Source organism: Staurois parvus, unplaced genomic scaffold (assembly GCF_062004578.1).
Source record: "Staurois parvus isolate SC_StPar_1 unplaced genomic scaffold, SC_StPar_1.0 ptg000545l, whole genome shotgun sequence".
NCBI lineage: Eukaryota > Metazoa > Chordata > Amphibia > Anura > Ranidae > Staurois > Staurois parvus.
The window spans coordinates 370,980-392,350 of NW_028318341.1; the positions used below are offsets into that span (position 1 = coordinate 370,980).

General features: G+C 44.7%; 1 protein-coding gene across 1 annotated transcript in view; it reads left to right on the forward strand.

Annotated features, from left to right (window-relative positions):
- Positions 1-21,371, forward strand: part of DNAAF9 (dynein axonemal assembly factor 9) — a 208,212-nt gene that overhangs the window by 131,988 nt on the left and 54,853 nt on the right. The window contains exons 25-28 of the mRNA XM_089690898.1: positions 3,930-4,047; positions 10,796-10,884; positions 12,538-12,696; positions 19,760-19,885. Of these exons, the coding sequence (XP_089547024.1) occupies positions 3,930-4,047; positions 10,796-10,884; positions 12,538-12,696; positions 19,760-19,885 (492 nt within the window). The remainder of the gene's footprint in view (positions 1-3,929; positions 4,048-10,795; positions 10,885-12,537; positions 12,697-19,759; positions 19,886-21,371) is intronic.

The window sequence follows — 21,371 nt, forward strand, 5'->3', positions numbered from 1 at the left end:
GTGGCACTGCTGGGAACAGGTGGGTGGGCACAGGTGGGTGGCACTGCTGGGCACAGGTAGGTGGCACTGCTGAGCACAAGTGGGCGGAACTGATGGGTGGCACTGCTGGGCACCGATCATCAGGGCACTGATGATCAGTGGCCCTGATGATCGGTGCCGATCCCTGCTCGAACAACTGCCGGTTCTTGGCAGTACTTTCCTCACGATCTGACAGTGTGAGGAAAGTGCAGCCGAGAATCGGCAATTGCATTTCCCTGTGATCAGAGTGTCATTGGACACGGCTGATCATGTGGTAAAAGGGCGCTGTGATTGGCCTTTTACCACATCACGTGATCAGCTGTGTCCGTAGGACACAACGATCATGGAGATCGCTGGGTGCGCGCCCCCGGGGGTGCGCAGGAGAGCGCATTCTGGGAGGACATCATATGACGCCCTCCCAGAACCAGGCAACTGGTTAAACCAACGCTGGGGGCGGGGCATCACCATGGCAACCACAGAACCCCTAACTGATAAACAACTCTCCCTGTTCGAGTCGGCTTTATTGACAATTAACAAACACTCCATTCAATTTTATACACAACAGCAGATTAGGATGACAATAATGCACTTGTATGGTTTGAACAGGACACATAGAAATCTCTTAGATTGTAAGCTCCTAGGATCAGGGCCCTCCTATCCCTCTTGTATTGAACTGTATTGTTGCTGTATTGTCTCCCGTTATATTGTAAAGCGCTGAGCAAACTGTTGGCGCCATATAAATCCTGTATAATAATAATAACTGTTTTCTCTGTGTCCCTGCGCTGATCCTGCGTGTTTATGTTTTATTTTTGAATGGATTTGGCTTCAGATAGACAGTACAAATGGAATTTACAAATGAGCACAATTAAAATGAAGTTGATCGGTCATAGTAAGTTGTGTAGTGCCCTTAGTGGATGACAACAGATTTCAAAATCAGTGGCAGGATGGGACAGAAGGGGTCGCATGCCGTGTCTGTGACATACTGAGAATGAGGCATGCAGGGAAAAATAATAAATAATATAGTGCAGAGCTAAAATGCTTCTACAACCCACTGACAGTGTATAGAGAAATAACATACACCCATCAGCCATAACATTATGACCACCCACCAAATATTGAGTTGGTCCCCCTCTTGCTGCCAAAACAGCCCTGATCCATTGAGGATCGGACTCCACTAGATCTCTGAAGGTATGCTGGGGTATCTGACACCAAGTTTGGATCGGACTTGTTTTTCCGGCACATTCCGCAGATGCACGATTGGACTGAGATCGTGAGAATTTGGAGGCCAATTCAACACCTTACACTCGTTGTGTTCCTTAAACCATTTGTGATCCATTTTTTCAGTGTGGCAGGGTACATTATCCTGCTGAAAGAGGTCACTGCCATCGGGGAATACTGTTTCCATAAAAGGGTGTACTTGGTCACCAACATTGTTTAGGTAGGTAGTATGTATCAAGTAACATCCACATGAATGGCAGGACCCAAAGATTCCCAGCAGAACATTGCCCAAAGCATCACACTGCCTCCGCCGGCTTTCCATACTGCCTCCTGGTGCCATCTCTTCCCCAGATAAGCAACATGCTTGTACCCGGCCATCCACATTATGGAAACGTGATTTATCAGACCAGGCCACCTTCTTCCATTACTCTGTGGTCCAGTTCTGATGCTCACGTGCCCATTGTAGGCACTTTTGGCTGTGGACACGGGTCAGCATGGGCACCCTGACTGATCTGCCGCTACACAGCCCCATACACAACAAACTGCAATGTCCATTTCTGTTTTTAACATATCAACTTCAGGGAAAACATGTTCACTGGCTGTCTAATATATCCCACTGACTTTCAGATGCCGTTGTAATGAGATAATCCATGTTATTCACCTAACGTGTCATAAAGTTATGGCTGATCGGTGTATATGTGAACGTGTGCAGACACCTCCCAACATGGTGACATACAGTGGGGATCGAAAGTTTGGGCACCCCAGCTAAAAATTTGTATTAATGTGCATAAAGAAGCCAAGGAAAGATGGAAAAATCTCCAAAAGGCATCAAATTACAGATTAGACATTCTTATAATATGTCAACAAAAGTTAGATTTTATTTCCATCATTTACACTTTCAAAATAACAGAAAACAAAAAAATGGCGTCTGCAAAAGTTTGGGCACCCTGCAGAGTTAATATCTTGTACTGCCCCCTTTGGCAAGTATCACAGCTTGTAAATGCTTTTTGTAGCCAGCCAAGAGTCTTTCAATTCTTGTTTGAGGTATCTTTGCCCATTCTTCCTTACAAAAGTCTTCCAGTTCTTTGAGATCTCTGGGCTGTCTGTCACGCACTGGTCTTTTAAGGTCTATCCAGAGATTTTCAATTATGTTGAGGTCAGGAGATTGTGAAGCCCATAGCAAAACCTTCAGTTTACGCCTCTTGATGTAATCCCCCGTGGATTTTGTGGTGTGTTTAGGATCATTATCCATTTGTAGAAGCCATCCTCTCTTTAACTTCAGCTTTTTCACAGATGGCATCAAGTTACCATCCAAAATTTGCTGAATTTTATTGAATCCATTTTTCCTTCTACTCGTGAGATGTTCCCTGTGCCACTGGCTGCAACACAACCCCAAAGCATGATTGATCCAACCCCATGCTTAACAGTTGGACAGAGGTTCTTTTCATTAAATTCTGTGCCCCTTCTTCTCCAAACATACCTTTGCTCATTCCGGCCAAAAAGTTCCATTTTAACCTCATCGGTCCACAGAACTTGTTTCCAAAATGCATCAGGCTTGTCTATATGTTCATTTGCAAAGTTCAAACGATGTTTTTTGTGGTGAGGACGTAGAAGAGGTTTTCTTCTGATGACTCTTCCATGAAGACCATATTTGTACAAGTATCTCTTTATAGTGGAATAGTGTACCACAACTCCAGTGTCTGCCAGATCTTTCTGGAGGGATCGTGCAGTCAAACGTGGGTTTTGAATTGTTTTTCTCACAATCCTGCGAGCTGTTCTGTCTGATATTTTTCTTGGTCCTCCAGATCTTGCTTTAACTTCCACTGTTCCTGATGACTGCCATTTCTTAATCACATTCCGAACAGAGGATATTGACATCTGAAAACGCTTTGCTATCTTCTTATAGCCTTCTCCAGCTTTGTGAGCGTCAACTATTTTCAGTTTCAGTTTTCTAGACAACTGCTTAGAAGAACCCATGGTGCTGATTGTTGGGGCAAGGTCAGATGAGTCTGGGCATTTAAAACCTTTGAGATTGACATCACCTGGTCTTCCCAGACAATGATTGAGAACAATCCATGACACTGGCAGGTCTCAGCTTGGCAAAGGGGGCAGTGCATGCTATAAATTCTGCAGGGTGCCCAAACTTTTGCAGACGCCATTTTTTTGTTTTCTGTTATTTTGAAAGTGTAAATGATGGAAATAAAATCTAACTTTTGTTGACATATTATAAGAATGTCTAATCTGTAATTTGATGCCTTTTGGAGATTTTTCCATCTTTCCTTGGCTTCTTTATGCACATTAATACACATTTTTAGCTGGGGTGCCCAAACTTTTGATCCCCACTGTATGTCTGATCCACATATATTAATACTATTCATTTCTTCATAGGTAAGGCTTTAGATTCTTAATAAATGTCTTCACTGTGCACTTGCTGTGACCAGCCTCTTACTGATGGCTACGGTGAGGAGGTTTGGGACTTAACTCATTGATTGTTAGCTGATCACTACGATCAATGCTGATGATTACTTGGCAATAAAATTACCTAAAGACCTCTTAATTATACCAAAAATGGAAAATCTGAAAGTGAATTCTCAGAGGTAGAGATCTGTTGGTTGAACTGTTCTTATACACTGTATTTATTTTGACTGTTCAACTAGAATTCAGCATTAACCATTGATGTCTGACTTTCCCAGCTTCCTCCAGCACCTTGCAGTGAGCAGTGTGGGCTGTGAGCCGGTGCCCAGGGTACATCTACCAGCATTGCTGCAGCATCCAGAGCCCATCACCGGGAGCCAAGCACACAATGATAAGGTACTGAGCTTTTTCTATCCTGAAGGTGGCAATACTTTCACTTTGCCCTGTTCAGCTTGAATTTAAAGGGACATTTGATGTCAGGGGGCAGGACTCTGATTAGGTCATTTGATTTCAAGAGGCACTTTGGGATGGGGAGATCTGGGGTCAGGGGTCACTCTGATGGAGACATTTGAGGTCGGGACTCTCCTATGGGGACATTTAATGTCAGGGGGCACTCTGATGGGGACATTTCCTGTCAGGGGGTACTCTGATTGGGGACATTTGTTGTCATGGGGCTCTCTGATAGTGACATTTGTTGTCATGGGGCACTCTGATGGGGAGATTTGGGGTCAGGAGGCACTCTGATGGGGACATTTGATGTCAAGGGGCACTCTGATGGGGTCAGGGGTCACTGATGGGGACATTTGATATCAAGGGGCACTCTGATTGGGGACATTTGTTGTCATGGGGCTCTCTGATAGGGACATTTGGGGTCAGGGGGCACTGTAATGGGGACATTTGTTGTCGGGGCACTCTGATTGGGACTATTGATGTCAGGGGGCACTCTGATGGGGACATTTGATGTCAGGGGGCACTCTGATGGGGACATTTGATGTCAGGGGGCACTCTGATGGGGACATTTGATGTCAAGGGGCACTCTGATGGGGACATTTGTTGTCATGGGGCTCTCTGATGGGGACATTTGTTGTCATGCGGCTCTCTGATAGGGACATTTGGGGTCAGGGGGCACTGTAATGGGGACATTTGTTGTCGGGGCACTCTGATTGGGACTTTTGATGTCAGGGGGCACTCTGATGGGGACATTTGATGTCAGGGGGCACTCTGATGGGGACATTTGATGTCAGGGGGCACTCTGATGGGGACATTTGATATCAAGGGGCACTCTGATGGGGACATTTGTTGTCATGGGGCTCTCTGATGGGGACATTTGTTGTCATGCGGCTCTCTGATAGGGACATTTGGGGTCAGGGGGCACTGTAATGGGGACATTTGTTGTCGGGGCACTCTGATTGGGACTTTTGATGTCAGGGGGCACTCTGATGGGGACATTTGATGTCAGGGGGCACTCTGATGGGGACATTTGATGTCAGGGGGCACTCTGATGGGAACATTTGATGTCAGGGGGCACTCTGATGGGGACATTTGATGTCAGGGGGCACTCTGATGAAGACATTTGAGGTCAGGGGGCACTCTGATGAAGACATTTGAGGTCAGGGGGCACTCTGATGGGAACATTTGATCTCACAGGGCAGTATGATAGGGATATTTGTTGTCGGGGGTCACTCTGATGGGGACATATGATTTCAGGGGTCACTCTGATGGGGACATTTGTTGTCGGGGGGCACTCTGATGGGGACATTTGAGGTCGGGGGTAACTCTGATGGGGACATTTGCTGTCAGGGGGCACTCTGATGGGGACATTTGATTTCAGTGGGCACTTTGATGGGGACATATGAGGTCAGGGGGCACTCTGATTGGGACATTTGATGTCCCCATTCTAATGGGGACATCTGATTTCAGGCGACACTCTGATGGAGACATTTGATGTAGGGGGTAACTCTAATGGGAACATTTGATGTCAAGGGGGCTCTCTGATTGGGATATTTGATGTCAAGGGGCACTCTGATAGGGTCAGGGGTCACTCTGATGGGGACATTTGAGGTCAGGGGTCACTCTGATGGGGACATTTGAGGTCAAGGGTCACTCCGATGGGGATATTTGAGGTCAGGGGTCACTCTTGTGGGGACATTTGCTGTCAGGGCGCACTCTGATGGGGATATTTGCTGTCAGGGAACATTTTTATGGGGTAATTTTATGTCAGTGGGGAGTCCGATGGGGACATTTGGGGTGAGGGGGGTACTTTGGTGGGATCATTTGATGTCAAGGGGCACTCTGATGGGGACATTTTGTTGTCAGGGCTCGCTGATGGGGACATTTGTTGTCAGGGGGCTCTCTGATAGAGACATTGGCTGTCAGCGGGTTCTCTGATGGGGACATTTGTTGTCAGCAGGCACTATGATAGGGATATTTGGGGTCAGGGGGCATGCTGATGGGGACATTTGATGTAAAGAGGCACTTTGATGGAGACATTTGAAGTGAGGTGACACTTTGAAGGGGACATTTGGGGTCTGGGGGCACTCAGATGGAGACATTTGGTGGTCAGGGGGCACTCAGATGGAGACATTTGGTGGTCAGGGGGAACTCTGATGTAGACATTTGATATCAGGGGACACTCTGATGGGGAAATTTGTTGTTAGCAGGCACTCTGATCACGACATTTGAGTTCAAGGGACACTCAGATGAAGACATTTGTTTTCAGGCAGGACTGATGGGGACATTTTATTTCAGGTGCATTCTGATGGAGAAATGTGAGGTCAGGGGACACTCTGCCCCCTGACATCAATTGTTTCTATCAGAGTGTCCCCTGACCTCACATTTCTCAATCAGAATGCACCTGAAATAAAATGTCCCCATCAGAATGCCGACTGACATCAAATGTCTCTATTAATCATAAGGGGACATTTGTGGTGGGGGGGTACTCTGATTGATTGCAACTTTTAAGGTCAGGGGGTAATCTGATGAGGGCTCTCTCATGGGAACATTTGATTTCAGAGACCACTCTGAAGGGGACATTTGTTTTCAGGCGGGACTCTGTTAGAAATAATTGATCTCAAAGGGCACTATGATTTGGACATTTGTTGTAGTGGCACTGTGATTGGGACTTTTGATGTCAGGGGTCACTCTATTGGGGACATTCTGGGGTTTATTTACTAAAGCTGGAGAGTCCAAAATCAGACTCCCTTCTGCATAGAAACCAATCAGCTTCTAACCTCAGCTTGTTCAATGAAGCTTTGGCAATGAAACCTGGAAGCTGATTGGTTTCTATGCAGAAGGGAGTCTGATTTTGGACTTAAGTAAATAAACCCCTCTATGTCAGGGGTCACTACTATGGGGACATTTGATTTCAAGGAGCACTTCGATTGGGACATTTGGGGTCAGGGGGCACTCTGATGGGGACATTTGTTGTTAGGGGGCTCTCTGATGGGGCCAGGGGTCACTCTGATGGGGATATTTGAGGTCGGGGATCACTTTTATGGGGACATTTTCTGTCAGGGGGCAATCTGATGGGGACATTTGATGTCAGAGGGAAATCTGATGGGGACATTTGATGTCAGGGGTCACACTGATGGGGACAATTGATCTCAGGGGTCACTCTGATGGGGACATTTGTTGTCAACAGCACTCTGACAAAGATATTTGATTTCTGGGAGCACTCTGATTGGCACATTTGATGTCGGAGGGTCATTATATTGGGTACTTTTGTGGCCAGGGGTCACTCTGTTGGGGACATTTCATGTAAAGGGGGACTGTTACGGGACAGTTGCAGTCAAGGAGCACTTCGATGGAGACATTTGAAGTCAGGCGGCACTTTAATGGGGGCATTTCTTGTCAGGGGGCACTCTGATAGGAAGATTTGATTTCAGAGACCACTCTGAAGGGGACATTTTGTTTTCAGGAGGGACTCTGATAGGAACATTTGATCTCAAAAGGGCACTATGATTTGGACATTTGTTGTCAGGGGTCACTCTAATGGGGACATTCGATGTCAGGGGTCGCTCTAATGGGGACATTCGATGTCAGGGGTCGCTCTAATGGGGACATTCGATTGCAAGGAGCACTTCGATGGGGACATTTGGGGTCAGGGGGCTCTCTGATGGGGACATTTGATGTCAGGGACCACTCTGATGGGGACATTTGATGCCAGGGGACACTCTATTTGGGACAATTGATGATGGCGGGCACTCTATTCAAGACATTTGATGTCGGGGGGGTACTCTGATGGGGACATTTCATGTCAGCGGGCATTCTGATAGGGACATTTGATTTCAGGGACCACTCAGGTGGGGGGACACTTTAATGGGGACTTTTGATGCCAGGGGGCACTCTAATGGGGGACATTTGCTGCTGGGGAGGGATGTGGCGGTGGCACTCTAATGGGGACATATGATGTCAGGGGGTACTCTGATGGCAATTTTTTTCGTCAGGCGGCACTCTTTTGAAGACATTTTAAGACATTTGTTGTTAGGGGTCACTCTGATGGGGACATTTGATGTCAGTGGGCACCCTGATGACGATTGAGGTCAGGGGGCACCCTGATGGGGATGTTTGAGGTCAGGGGGCACCCTGATGGGGACGTTTGAGGTTAGGGGGCACCCAGATGGGGACATTTGAGGTTAGGGGGCACCCAGATGGGGACGTTTGAGGTCAGGGGGCACCCAGATGGGGACGTTTGAGGTCAGGGGGCACCCTGATGGGGACGTTTGAGGTCAGGGGGTATTCTGATGGTGACATTTGGTGTCAGTGGAACGCTGATAGTGTCATTTGCTGTCTGGGGGCACTCTGATGGGGACATTTGCTTTCAGGGGGCACTCTGATGGAGATAGTTCATGGAAGGGGGCACTCTGACTGGGCACTTGTTGTATAGGGGCACCCTGAGGGGGGCAATGGATGTAAGGGGGCAATCTGATGTTGATGATTTTTTTTTAAGGATCACTCTGATGGGAACCCCTTGATGTAAGGAGGGATTCTGATAGGGATACCTGATATTAGGTAGTTCTTTTCATTCACTCTAGTCCAAAGGTAGGCAACCTTAAAGGATAAGTTCACCTTTGGAACATGTTATATTTTCCATCTGTTTTTAGGGTGGAACATGTAACGTGTTCCCATAGCTGCAGCCATGCCTCTTGTTTGCTGTACTGCACAAGGTTTTAGGGTACTTGTAGAGCGGCCTCATTCACTTGAATGGGTGCTACACCCATCAACCATGATAGGGCGTATAACTCCTGCTGCAGCTGCGAAATGTATACACCCTTTGCCACTGCAGCTAAAGGGTGTGCAGTTTGGGCGGGGTTGGTAAAAACACATCTTAGCTATGGGGTTTTAGCACCCCCCCAAACTGCAAATTTAAATTTAATCTTACTGTTCTGAGCCCCCTATAAGGCTGTTTTCACACTGATGTGCTGCGGTTTACCTGCACCACGGGTGCAAAGGCAGTGCATCTTTGAATTTCCTGGGTTAGCTGTGCTTTGCCATAGACTTCTGTTATATCCTGAAGGTGTGGTGCACTTTCTGAAAGCACACCAAAGGAGTTTTGGTGCGCTTTCTGAAAGGGTGTCAAACCCGCAGGATATAATAAAAGTCTATGGCAAAGCACAGAAAACCCGCAGGAAAGCTGCAGGTATACTGCACTGCCCCCGTGATGTGGGTAGACCGCAGTACATCAGTGTGAAAGCAGCCCTATACTACTATGCCCAGTGTATTGCTTCACACTGACCTGAAGATCTCTTCTCTCTGCTGCTGGCACCACTCTGGAGATGCTAGCCGGGATAAGAGGTGGAGTGCAGTTGGTATCACTCTGCATGGTACAGGAGCCGGCACTACAGAGGAGGCATCAGCTTATGCGGCTCTTACTCCGAACTACAGCTCCAACTTTACAAGTAGTCCCTCTACATTGCACTCTGCTTGATGCTCTGGGGTGGCGGGTCAGCAAGCCCAGACTGCGATCTACCTGTCACCTGGCTGGTTGCTAACCCCTCTTCTAGTTTAATGACCGCCTAATAACATACTAGCATTCCCTGTTCACCCCTGCACCCCTCTGCACTACCTTTCCGGGTTGTAGCTCGTGGTACAGAAACTTACCAAGTGAATAGGTAATACTGGTTCCCTGCATCTCACACTATTGACATTGTGCCCCCTGACTTTTTTTTACTGCACCCCCAGGTCAGATAGGCTAGATCCAGCCCTGGTTAAAGTGGAACTATATTCCCCTTCATTCCAGCACGGTTGTATGCCGGAGCTCCCACTGACACCTTCGGAGGTCTTCCTCTGCTGACCGATCTACAACCATGTTCATTGGTCAGGCCAGGTTGACGTCACTCCTGCACATGTGTGGGATTTAATTCATCTCAGTATTTCTGAAATTATACAATGAGCCCCACCTGTACAATGCGGAAAGACCGGTAACAAGCTTTAATGCAGAAGGGAAATAGCAGATCTCTTCTGCATTATAAAACCCGCCTGTTCACAAGGTTTTTTTTTACAGTTCTACTTTAACATCTTGTTTCTGTCTAGGAGACAGGAAAAGCAGGTTTAATTACCTGATCCTCTGCCCCCTTGGCAAATGGTACTCTCCTGTGGTCTGGAATTAGACCAGGGGTGTCAAACTGGCGGCCCTCCAGTTGTTGCCAAACTACAAGCCCCATCATGCCTCTGCCTTCAGGAGTCATACTTGTAACTGTCAATCTTGCAATGCCTCATGGGACTTGTAGTTTGGCAACAGCTGGAGGGCCGCCAGTTTGACACCCATGCAGTAGACTGTCCCTTGGCGTCCTAATATCCAGTTTAGGTCTATGGGCCCTGCATCGGTCTTGGTGACATCAGACTGATGGGTCATAGGGGAGAAGAGGCTGTGGGGACTGGTCTATCAGTGCAGAGGGTCAGGTAAGTAAAACTGCTGTACTCAGTCCCCTATACATGAGCCGTTACCCCTTGCAGTGCCACTGCAGCCCCACCACAAGGGAGAACTTTTAGCTTTCCTGGATTTCAACTTTACTTTTTTTATTTTAATAATTTTTTTATTTTTATTTCATTTTAATTTTTTTATTTAACTTTGTAATTTTAATGTAACTATCGTTTAATGCTGTATATTTTCTCATTCTTCTTCCTTTATATCAATCTGTTGTAGGTGGCCATTACTATTGTCACCGGGCTGCCTGGTAGTCACTGCAATGACCTTTGTGATTTTCTGGTGTCCTTCCAAAAGGAGTATGGGAGGTAAGTGACTTTTCTTGTATACGTCCTTGGGTGTTCGTTTTCTGGATGTGATACATGTACTTTTACAAATCACAGTCGTCTGAGAAGCTACAGGAAGTGAGGGATATCTGCAACACGTGTCCCCATTGGAAGAGTCCCTTCTTTTCCTGTTCTGGTGACAACTGCACATTCTAGACTTTCCTGTACTTTCAGTCCCAGAGACATTAGACAAAAGGATAAATAGAGTGAATTTCCCCACATGGCAGCAGGACAGCCATAAACACATGACAGAATTTGTAACCCCTGAAAGCCTTCCCTTCAGTCTTGCACAGTTGACTCTCCTGTACTGAAATTGCTAACTCTGATTTCACTGCACAAGTCGGATGGAGCCCGCCTCATTTCCTGGCTGAAGGACATCCAGCATCATCCAGCTCTTTCCTTCCCAGTCCTTCTATCCCAGGGTTGCCTTTTTCGTTAATTGGATTTCAGTTCTATCATTTGTGAGCGCACAGAATCACATGTGGGCATTATCTAGGTCACTCTGCGTGAAAATACAGTCTGCCTAGGAACATCCACTCCTTCAGATTGACATCCACACATCAAGGCATTTTCATATTTGCATAACTCCTCCCAAGGGCCAGCCAGCTGCTTCCATCAGAGCTGAGGGCTCCAGATAGGAGTACTGAGGCAGGGTCCTGTGGTGTTTTCAGGAAGCTATGTACAGTACCCTCCCAGCAGCCATGATCTGCCTGCATTGCATAGAGAGGCGCAGAGACCCAATGATGATTCCACAGGGTCTTACATAAGCAACACCAAGGTTTTATATAACAATGTCATTAGCATGTTTATTGAGGGTGGGGAGGGAGAAACTAGGGAAAGCAAAATATGTGCATGAAGGTAAAAGTCCTTCTGAGTGCAGCCTCTCACCAAACCCCCCCCCCCCCCTTATATTCACCTGAGCCTGAGCCTGATCCAGTGATGTGCTCAAGAGCCATGGTTCTCTTACATTAAATAGGCTTAGAGACCGCAGCTGGAGCCATTGGCCCCCGCTGCTGTCAGTCACAGCCAATGTGGAAGAAGCTAGGGCGGGGTCAAGCCACACGCTGTGAGTCTTATGGACATGCGGTGGCTCTGGAGCGAGCATGCACGAGTGCCCCCAGAGCAAGCAGTTTTCTCTGGGGGAAGTCAGGGTATGAGGGAGCCAGGAGCACCAGTGGGGGACCCAAAAAAAGGAGGATCGGGACTGCTCTGTGCAAAACCATTCCATGGAGCAGGCAAATATAATATGTTTGTTATTTTAAAAAAAATTTCAAAGGAACCTTTAGAATCACGTTAAACGTCAGCGTTAAATACACCCTTCAGCTCAAGTGTGCAGTTTTTAAGTATGGATCTTGTAACTCTCAGCATGATTTTAGCAGGCTTCATCTAGGTTTAGAGCTGCTTGAAGCTTATGAATGTTTTAATACCTCCGGCATTTTACACCGCTGTTCGTGTTCCTTTTGCATTTGGCTGTACTTTATAGACTGGCCACTGGGTGGAGCTGTTCTATTGCTTTTTCTTTAATTTTCCCATCAGTATAAAAAGTAAACAAGTGTGTCCTCTTCTGATCCCTGGGGGCAGTTATGGGTTGCTGTGTGCACCCTGCATATTTATAAACCTTTTTCTTTCCCCCAGGTGGATGGTGTATCGGCAGCCTAGTGATGGCGCAGAGGAGTTCAGCACGGCACAGTTTCAGAGATTCCTCTCCAGTGTGCTGGAAGCACAGCGCAACCGCAGCGTCCGCCAGGCTGTGTATTCCCGGAAGAAGATGAGACTTCTCGTTGCCCTAGAAGGGTGAGGATAGCTCAGTTATAACAACTGGGCACAGATCTTGGCTTTGTATTCCTCTTTGTTTGTAACTTCCAGATACCCTGGTCTATATTACTTGTTTTAATTTAAAGAAGAATTCCAAGTATGGATATTTTATACGTTGCTGGGTCAATGTAACTGTGTATAAAATAGCTATACTTGGAATTCTTCTTTAAATTAAAACAAGGTATCATACAGTTGCAAGAAAAAGTATGTGAACCCCTTGGGATTACATGGAGTTTTGCATGAATTGGGCATAAAATGTGCTCTGAACGTCATCTAAGTTACAACAATAGAAGAACACAGTCTGCTGAACATAATACTACACAAACATTAGATGTTGCCATGGTTTAATTGCACATAACATGTAAACATTCACAGTGCAGGGAGGAAAAAGTATGTGAGGCCCTAGCTTAATGACTTCTCCCAGAGCTAATTGGAGCCAGGAGTGAGCCAACCTTGACTCCAATCAGTGTGATGATATTGGATGTGTTGCTGACAGCTGTCCTGCCCTTAAAAAACACACACCTGTTTTGGGTTTACTGGTTTCAAGAAGCACTGTCTGATGTGAACCATGCCTCGCAGAAAAGAGCTCTCAGAAGACCTACGATCAAGAATTGTTGACTTGCATGAAGCTGGAAAGGGTTACAAAAGTATCTCCAAAAGCCTTGATGTTCGTGTGTCCACGGTAAGACAGACTGTCTACAAATGGAGAAAGTTTAGCACTGTTGCTACTCTCCCTAGGCGTGGTGGTCCTGTAAAAATGACTGCAAGAGCACAGCGCAGAATGCTGCATGAGGTAAAGAAGAATCCCAGAGTGTCAGCTAAAGACCTACAGAAATCTCTGGCACATGCTAACATTTTTGTTGACACATCTACAATAAGGAAAACATTAAACAAGAATGGAGTACATGGGAGGACACCACGGAGGAAGCCATTGCTGTCCAAAAAGAATATTGCAGCACGTTTGAAGTTTGCAAAAGAGCACCTGGATGTTCCACAGCACTACTGGCAAAATATACTGTGGACAGATGAAACCAAGATTGAGTTGTTTGGGAAGAACACACAACACTATGTGTGGAGAAAAAAAGGCACAGCACACCAACATCAAAACCTCATCCCCACTGTAAAACATGGCGGAGGGAGCATCTTGGTTTGGGGCTGCTTTGCTGCCTCAGGGCCTGGACGGATTGTTGTCATTGATGGGAAAATGAATTCCAGAGTTTATCAAGACATTTTGCAGGAAAACGTACGACCATCTGTCCGCCAACTGAAGCTCCGCAGAGGATGGGTGATACAACAGGACAATGACCCAAAGCATACAAGTAATTCAACAAAACAATGGCTGCAACAGCACAGAATACACCTTCTGGAGTGGCCCAGTCAGAGTCCTGACCTCAACCCGATTGAAATGCTGTGGCATGACCTTAAGAGAGCGATTCACACCAGACATCCCAAGAATATTGCTACACTGAAACAGTTTTGTGAAGAGGAGTGGTCCAAAATTACTCCAGATCGTTGTGCAGGTCTGATCTGCAACTACAGGAAACGTTTGGTTGAGGTTATTGCTGCCACAGGAGGGTCAACCAGTTATTAAGTCCAAAGGTTCACATACTTTTTCCTCCCTGCACTGTGAATGTTTTCAATGCTATATGCAATTAAACCATGGCAACATCTAATGTTTGTGTAGTATTATGTTCAGTAGACTGTGTTCTTCTATTGTTGTGACTTAGATGATGTTCAGAGCACATTTTATGCCCAATTCATGCAAAACTCCACGTAATCCCAAGGGGTTCACATACTTTTTCTTGCAACTGTATATACATAGTTATATGCTTCCAAGGTGGACCAATGTAACTGTATACACCATACCTGGCCGATGCCAGGTATAGTGCAAACTGTTCTCTGACTGGACGAGGTGGGGCAGAGGTATCATGCTCTCCACTTTGTCCAATCAAAGAAGTCCACATGGAAGAAAAATATATTTGAAATCTATTTTAAAAACATTTTTCCCAAATATATTGACATATATTTGAAATACTACTACTAATAATACTACAAAATAAATATATATATTGTTAAAATATACAAATATATATATGTATATACAAAATATACAAGTGTACAAATATATGTACAAATATGTTAAAATGACTTTTTTATATGTTAAAAAAAAATCTGAAGAATATATTTAAAAAAATATAATTTTAAAAATATTTTTCATATATTTTGTAATATATAAAAAACGCATTTCAACGTATGTGTGTGTATATATATATATATATATATATATATATATATATATATATATATATTATACATGTTGAAATGCAAAATTAAAAATATTTTTAAAAATATATTTTTTTAAATATATTCCTCTGATTTTTTTTTAACATATAAAAAAGTCATTTTAACATATATTTTACATATATTTGTAAATGCATTCCAAAAATGTAGATTTGTATTTTAAAGACATACAGTATATTTGAAATATATTTTAAAAAATATTTTTCATATATTTTGTAGTAACACATTTCAATATACAGTGTGTATGTACAGTATGTGTGTGTATGTATGTGTGTATATATATATATATATATATATATATATATATATATTTTGAATATGGCCAAAATTGTATTTCAAATATATGTCAATATATTTGGGAAGAATATTTTTTAAATATATTTCAAATATATTTTTCTTCTATATGGGAGGCTTTTCATTCATTGGGAAAATGCAAAGCCTTCTCTCAATGTGACACTGACTTCCTGTGTTCACAAAAAAAAGTAACAAAAAACAAAACGTGCTACAAGTGTTCCATAATTTCTTCAAATCTCCTATCACATTCTTTAAAAGAATATTATTTTTGATGTCATACATTTATCCCGTCACTTTGGTGAAATAAAACTTCCAAATAAAGTCACTTTTGTGCAACTCCACCCTTAAGTGACCATGTATTTTGCCTCCACCTGAAATTGGAATCATTCTTACTTTTCAAGATGGATCTAATGTTATAACCTCAGGTCAAAACCCGCCATCCCCCATCAGTTCTCTGCCTCTGCTCTCTTCTCCTTGCTTTCCTCCACAGCAACTCAAAGTGAATCAAACGGACCGTAGTGTACTCTGTATAAACAGTTTTTATTTTAAAGATTATAAAATCACTCACATTTAAAAGTGCATGTAACTCGTAGGGCGGAGCTGTTGGTGACATCATTGCGCCTATCGGTTCGGGACCAGTGCGTGGTGTTATGCTCCTAAAGTGGTATGGTTTGGGCTGTTATCATATGAAGTCCAAATAGAAGCTGCACTCCTCTCAGTACTCAAACTTTTAAGTATGGTTGCTCAAAATGAATGCCAGAGATGGTGCGCCAGCACTCCAAAAAACATGCATTTCATGTGTTTATTGTAAAGACAGCTTCCTATAAGGCAAAAGAAACTGAGACTTTGATGGGAAAAGAAATTGATAATTTATGGAAGCATGTATGGCCACCATTAGGAAGACCATGAAGTGATCTTAACCGCCTCCCACCCCCCATATAAGAAAATGACGGGTGCAATGCGGTTCTCTCGTTCTGGGAGGACGTCAAATGATGTCCTCCCACTCTAACCGCGCGTGTGCACCCTTGGGGGCGCGCAGCACGGCGATCGGTGGTGCGCTGTGTCCCTGGGACACAGCAGATCAGCGGAAAGAGCTGACTTCGACTCTGTCATGTGGTCAGCTGTGTCCAATCACAGCTGGTTGCATGTAAATAAAGAAATGCCGGTTATCAGCATTTCTCTCCTCACGAGATGTCACACTGACAGCTCATGAGGAGAGCCAGTAATTGGCATTCTTCAGAGGGGACATCTACACTGATCATCAGGGCACTGATGATCGGTGCCCTGATGATTAGTGTAGCCCCACCATTGCTACCTTTCATTGCCCATCAATGCCACCTGTTAGTGCCCATCAGTGCACATCAATGCCACATATCCGTGCTTATCAGAGCTGCCTTTCAGTGCCAACTATCAGTGCCAGTCTGTGCCGCACATGTGTACTGCCAATCAGTGCCACCTATCAGTTCCCATCAGTGCCGACTATCAGTTCCACCTAACAGTTCCAGTCAGTGCTGCCTATCAGTGCTGCCTATCAGTGCACCTATCAGTGCCATATATGAGTACTGCCTTTCATTGCCTATCAGTGATGCCTGTCAATGCCTATCAGTGCCCATCAGTGCTGCCTATCAGTGCCCATCACTGCAGCCTCATTAGCGCACATCAGTGAAAGAGAAAATTTACTCATTTACAAAATTTTATAACAGAAACGAAAAAAACTTTTTTTTTTTTTTTAAATTATCAGTGGTTTTTGGTTTGTTTATCAAAAAAGAAAAAACCCAGTAGTGATTAAATACCACCAAAAGAAAGTTCTATCTGTCTCAAAAAAATTATAAAAATTCCATATGGGTACAGTGTTGCATGACCGCGCAATTGTCATTCAAAGTGCGACAGTGCTATAAGCTGAAAATTGGCCTGAGCAGGAAGGGGGTAAAAGTGCCCTGTAGGTAAGGGGTTAAAGGCTAATCCAGCCTTTGCAAAAATTAATAAATACATGTATATTTGTAGAAAAACTGTGCAGTTATTTTTTTTTTCAAATGGGTCTGCAGAGCATTGCAACTGCAGTCAGTGGATCACATGTGCAAAGCGCAGGCTCCTGCAGACTCTTCCTCCAGCTCTATATCAATACCAAGGTACGGGCTTTCAGTTGGAGATCCGGAGGAAGTGTCAATGGACTACAAGTGCAGTGATCATAGAGCTCCATTGAGAACTACCAGTCTGTCTGCCATGTTGGCAGGTGGGATTTCCAGTTTATTCATTCCCATATGTGCCTGGCTCTGCCAGTTTCGAACCTGACCACTGCTGTGGGGAAAACACAGGGGGGGGGGCTTTTTGGAGGTGAGGGGTCCACTTGGCACCATGTTACAAGTTGCACCATAAATATGGTTGTAATATAGTGTTAAAGTGTTACTAAACCAACAACAGTTCATTCTGCACTCCTGTGACCCGTTTTCGGCTTCAGCCCATTGTTGGCTAACGTCACTCAGCCTGTCCAGGCTGGGAAAAGATCCTGACCTTGAAGTAGGGATCCACCCCAGAGTCTGTAGCGGTACCAGGCACAGCCTCTCGGTGATCCGCTGAGAGCCTGGGCCAGCCGCTCCCTCCCCCTCCTCAGCCCAGCGCTCCAGTGAGCTGGGGGGGCAGAGAAGACACCAGTGACTGACAGTCACCACTCTCTGCTCACAGTGGCTGTGAGAACTCAGCGATCAGCGGTCATGTGATCACTGAATTCTCACACTCAGAACCAGAGGGGGACAGATGCAGCATCAGTAAGTATAATTGGGGGGGAACAAACTTCTCTTTTAACCCCTTGCCTGCTGGGCACTTGTACCCCCTTCCTGCCCAGGCCAATTTTCAGGTTTCAGTGTTGTCGCACTTTGAATGACAATTGCGCGGTCATGCAACATTGTACCCATATGAAATTTTTATCATTTCTTTCACACAGAGCTTTCTTTTGGTGGTGTTTACTCGCTGCTGGGTGTTTTATGTTTTGCGCTATAAACAAAAAAAGAGCAAAAAAAAAAAGTTTTTCTCGGTTTCTATTATAAAATTTTGCAAACAGGTAATTTTTCTCCTTCACTGATGTGCGTTGATGAGGCAGCACTGATAGGCAGCACTGATGGGCACTGATAGACGTCACTGGTCAGCTGGCACTGATGATGGGCACTGACTGGCGGCACTGCTGGCACTGACTGGCGGCACTGCTGGGGGGCACTGATAGATGGCACTGCTGGGCTGCACTGATGGGCACAGGTGGGTGGCACTGATGTACACAGGTGGGGGGCACTGCTGGGCACCTGTGGGCGGCACTGGTGGGCACTTGTGGGCGGCACTGGTGACAGAGGGTCCCTTCTCTGACAACTGCCAGTTCTCGGCAGTACTTTACTCATGCTGTGACAGCGTGAGGAAAGTGCACCCGATAACCGGTAATTGCATTTCCCGGTGATCAATATGTCATTGGACACGGCTGATCATGTGGTAAAAGGCCGCTGTGATTGGCCTTTTACCATATCACGTGATCATGCCCCCGGGGGCATGAAGGAGAGTGTGTTCTGGGAGCAAATCATATGACACCCTCCCAGAACTGGCCGGCCGCAGTGAAGCTGTCATTCGGCTATCTGCAGTTGGCAAGTGGTTAAAGTGGCATTAAACTTTAAAAACAATAATAAATAGTCTCAGTTTCTACAAATTTGCTGACAGCTGTCATGTACACTGAGCCGTGCATGTGTATCTCAGTTACATTTACCGCACCCACTCTATGCCATGATGAAGTGACTCCTGGAGGATCCATGGGAGTGACCTCATCACAACCTGGCCATTCAAGGAGCTGAACAGACAGAACCTGGAAGGAATACCAGGCGAAGATGAAAGGAAGTGCCTGGGACCAGCTGGAGCAATGACCATGCAGTGCTGGAGGGCTTCCTTTGACAGGTAGGTCTGTCACAATGTGTTGGTATGCAGTGCATAATAGCACATTATGGTATAAACCTGCAGGGGGCTTGCTTTACAAAAAAAAAAAAATGACCAGAGTTTAATACCGCTTTAAAGCTCTAATAATACATTTGTTGAAATGGATAAATAAAGAGCGATACCAGTGGTGAAATAGGTAACTTTTCCCAGAGAAAATGCTTCTTTTCTTTCTCTTCTGCTCTGTCCACATAACCAACAGCCTAGACATTTGGTAGATAACCTTTTCTGAAGCTGGCGATCAAATTCACATTGGCGGATTGTTTCCTTTAAATTTCCACTTTCAATTCCTCATAGTTTGAAGTTAATATTTGAGTACAGACACGCTGTAAATCACCTTGCTATGGATGGTTAATAGATGCAGCGTCTTCCGCTGATCTCCTTCTGCAAGAGGTCAGTTTTCTTGGATTGATTGGCCTGGCTGCTGACAGCTCATATCATGTCATTTGTTACCTTCACCATCTCTCCTTGTCTCTTCTCCCAGATACGTGGATGTCATTGATGTAGTGCAGGCCATCCAAACGCACGCTGATCCCCTGGTCAAGTCCTCCTTTGTCATTGGAGCAGTGACTGCTTGTGTGGATCCTCTGAGCTTCACCATGGAGCACAGGTAAACCAATTTATTGCTGACTCTGACTGCTGAGTCTTTTTGGTGTTTTGGATTTTTGCTGTGTTTTTTTTTGCAATACTTATGACTAAGGCAATTCATACAGGTAGCAAATTGAACAAAAAAAATTCCAGATTACCCCATCCAAACATTCTATGTGGATGGGGTAATCATTCCTGCTCCTCCTGCGGGGAGACTCCCCTGCAGTCATAATACACTGAGTAATGCTGCCAGCAATAGCCGGTAGGACTGATCGATTTGGGAAAAACCTGATGGGGTAATTGTACTAAAGTCGATCAGCAGATTGACTTCTGTACTACCAGGGTTGCCTGTACATGGATCTAAATTCGGCTGGTCCCTCTTGAAGCAGCCAAATTATTATCCATGTGGTCAGCTTAACCATTTGCCGTCCGCCCTATGGCCAAATGGGGGGCGGCAAATGTCATCAGCGTTCCGGGTGGACGCCATATGGCGTCCTCCCGCACATGCACAGATTGCGCTCCTGCAGAGCGGCGCAGCGGCGCGATCTGTCACCGGCCGTGTACCTCGGACACGGCCGGTGACAGATCTGAGTATCGGCCCCGTTGCAGGTACCATGTGACCTGCTGTGACCAATCACAGCAGGTCACATGACAGTTGTATACAATGGATGGCTTCATTCATGCCATCCATTGTATACTACTGCCTATCTGTGAATGGTCACAGCTAATCACATGCACATGTCACAAAAAAAAAAAAAAAAAAGCCCTGAATGAATCGATGTCATTCAGGTAAATGCTTGCTTATAGCAAAGTAATTCTTTGCTATAAGCAAATTGTGTAAAAAAAAAAAAAAAAAATACTGATCACTTCCCCAAAGTAGTACAATGTTACTATGGTAACATTCTACTACTTTGGTCATAGTGAAATATGAAAAAAAAATCTTAAAAAAAAGAAAAAAAATGTAATAAAAAAAAAGAAAAAAAATATATATAATTTTACTGTCACCAGTCAGTGTCCCTGATCACCGCCATGCCAGTTATATGATGACGCTGTACTGCACTGGTGACAATATGTAAAAAAAAAAAATAGTGAAACTAATTTCTTTTATATTTTCATTTTCCGAAAAATTATGAGAAAAAAAATACAACTTCAAAAAACTCGCCATGCCTCTTATGAAGTACGTCGGACTGTCTACTTTGCAAAAAGGGGTCATTTGGGGGATATCTGTACTGTTCTGACATTCTTGGACCTCAAGAAATTAGATTGGCTGTCAGTACTTCAGGATTGATCAATATTCAGATCTATACCATAGTTTGTGAACTCTATAACTTTCCTACAAACTAAATAATACATCCTAATTTGGGTTATTTTCACCAAAGACATGTAGCAGAATACATCTCGGCCTAAATTTATGAAGAACAATTATTTATTTGTAAACTTTTATAACAGAAACAAAGAAAAACTTTTTTTTTTTTCAAAATTTTTGGTCTTTTTTTGTTAATTTAGCA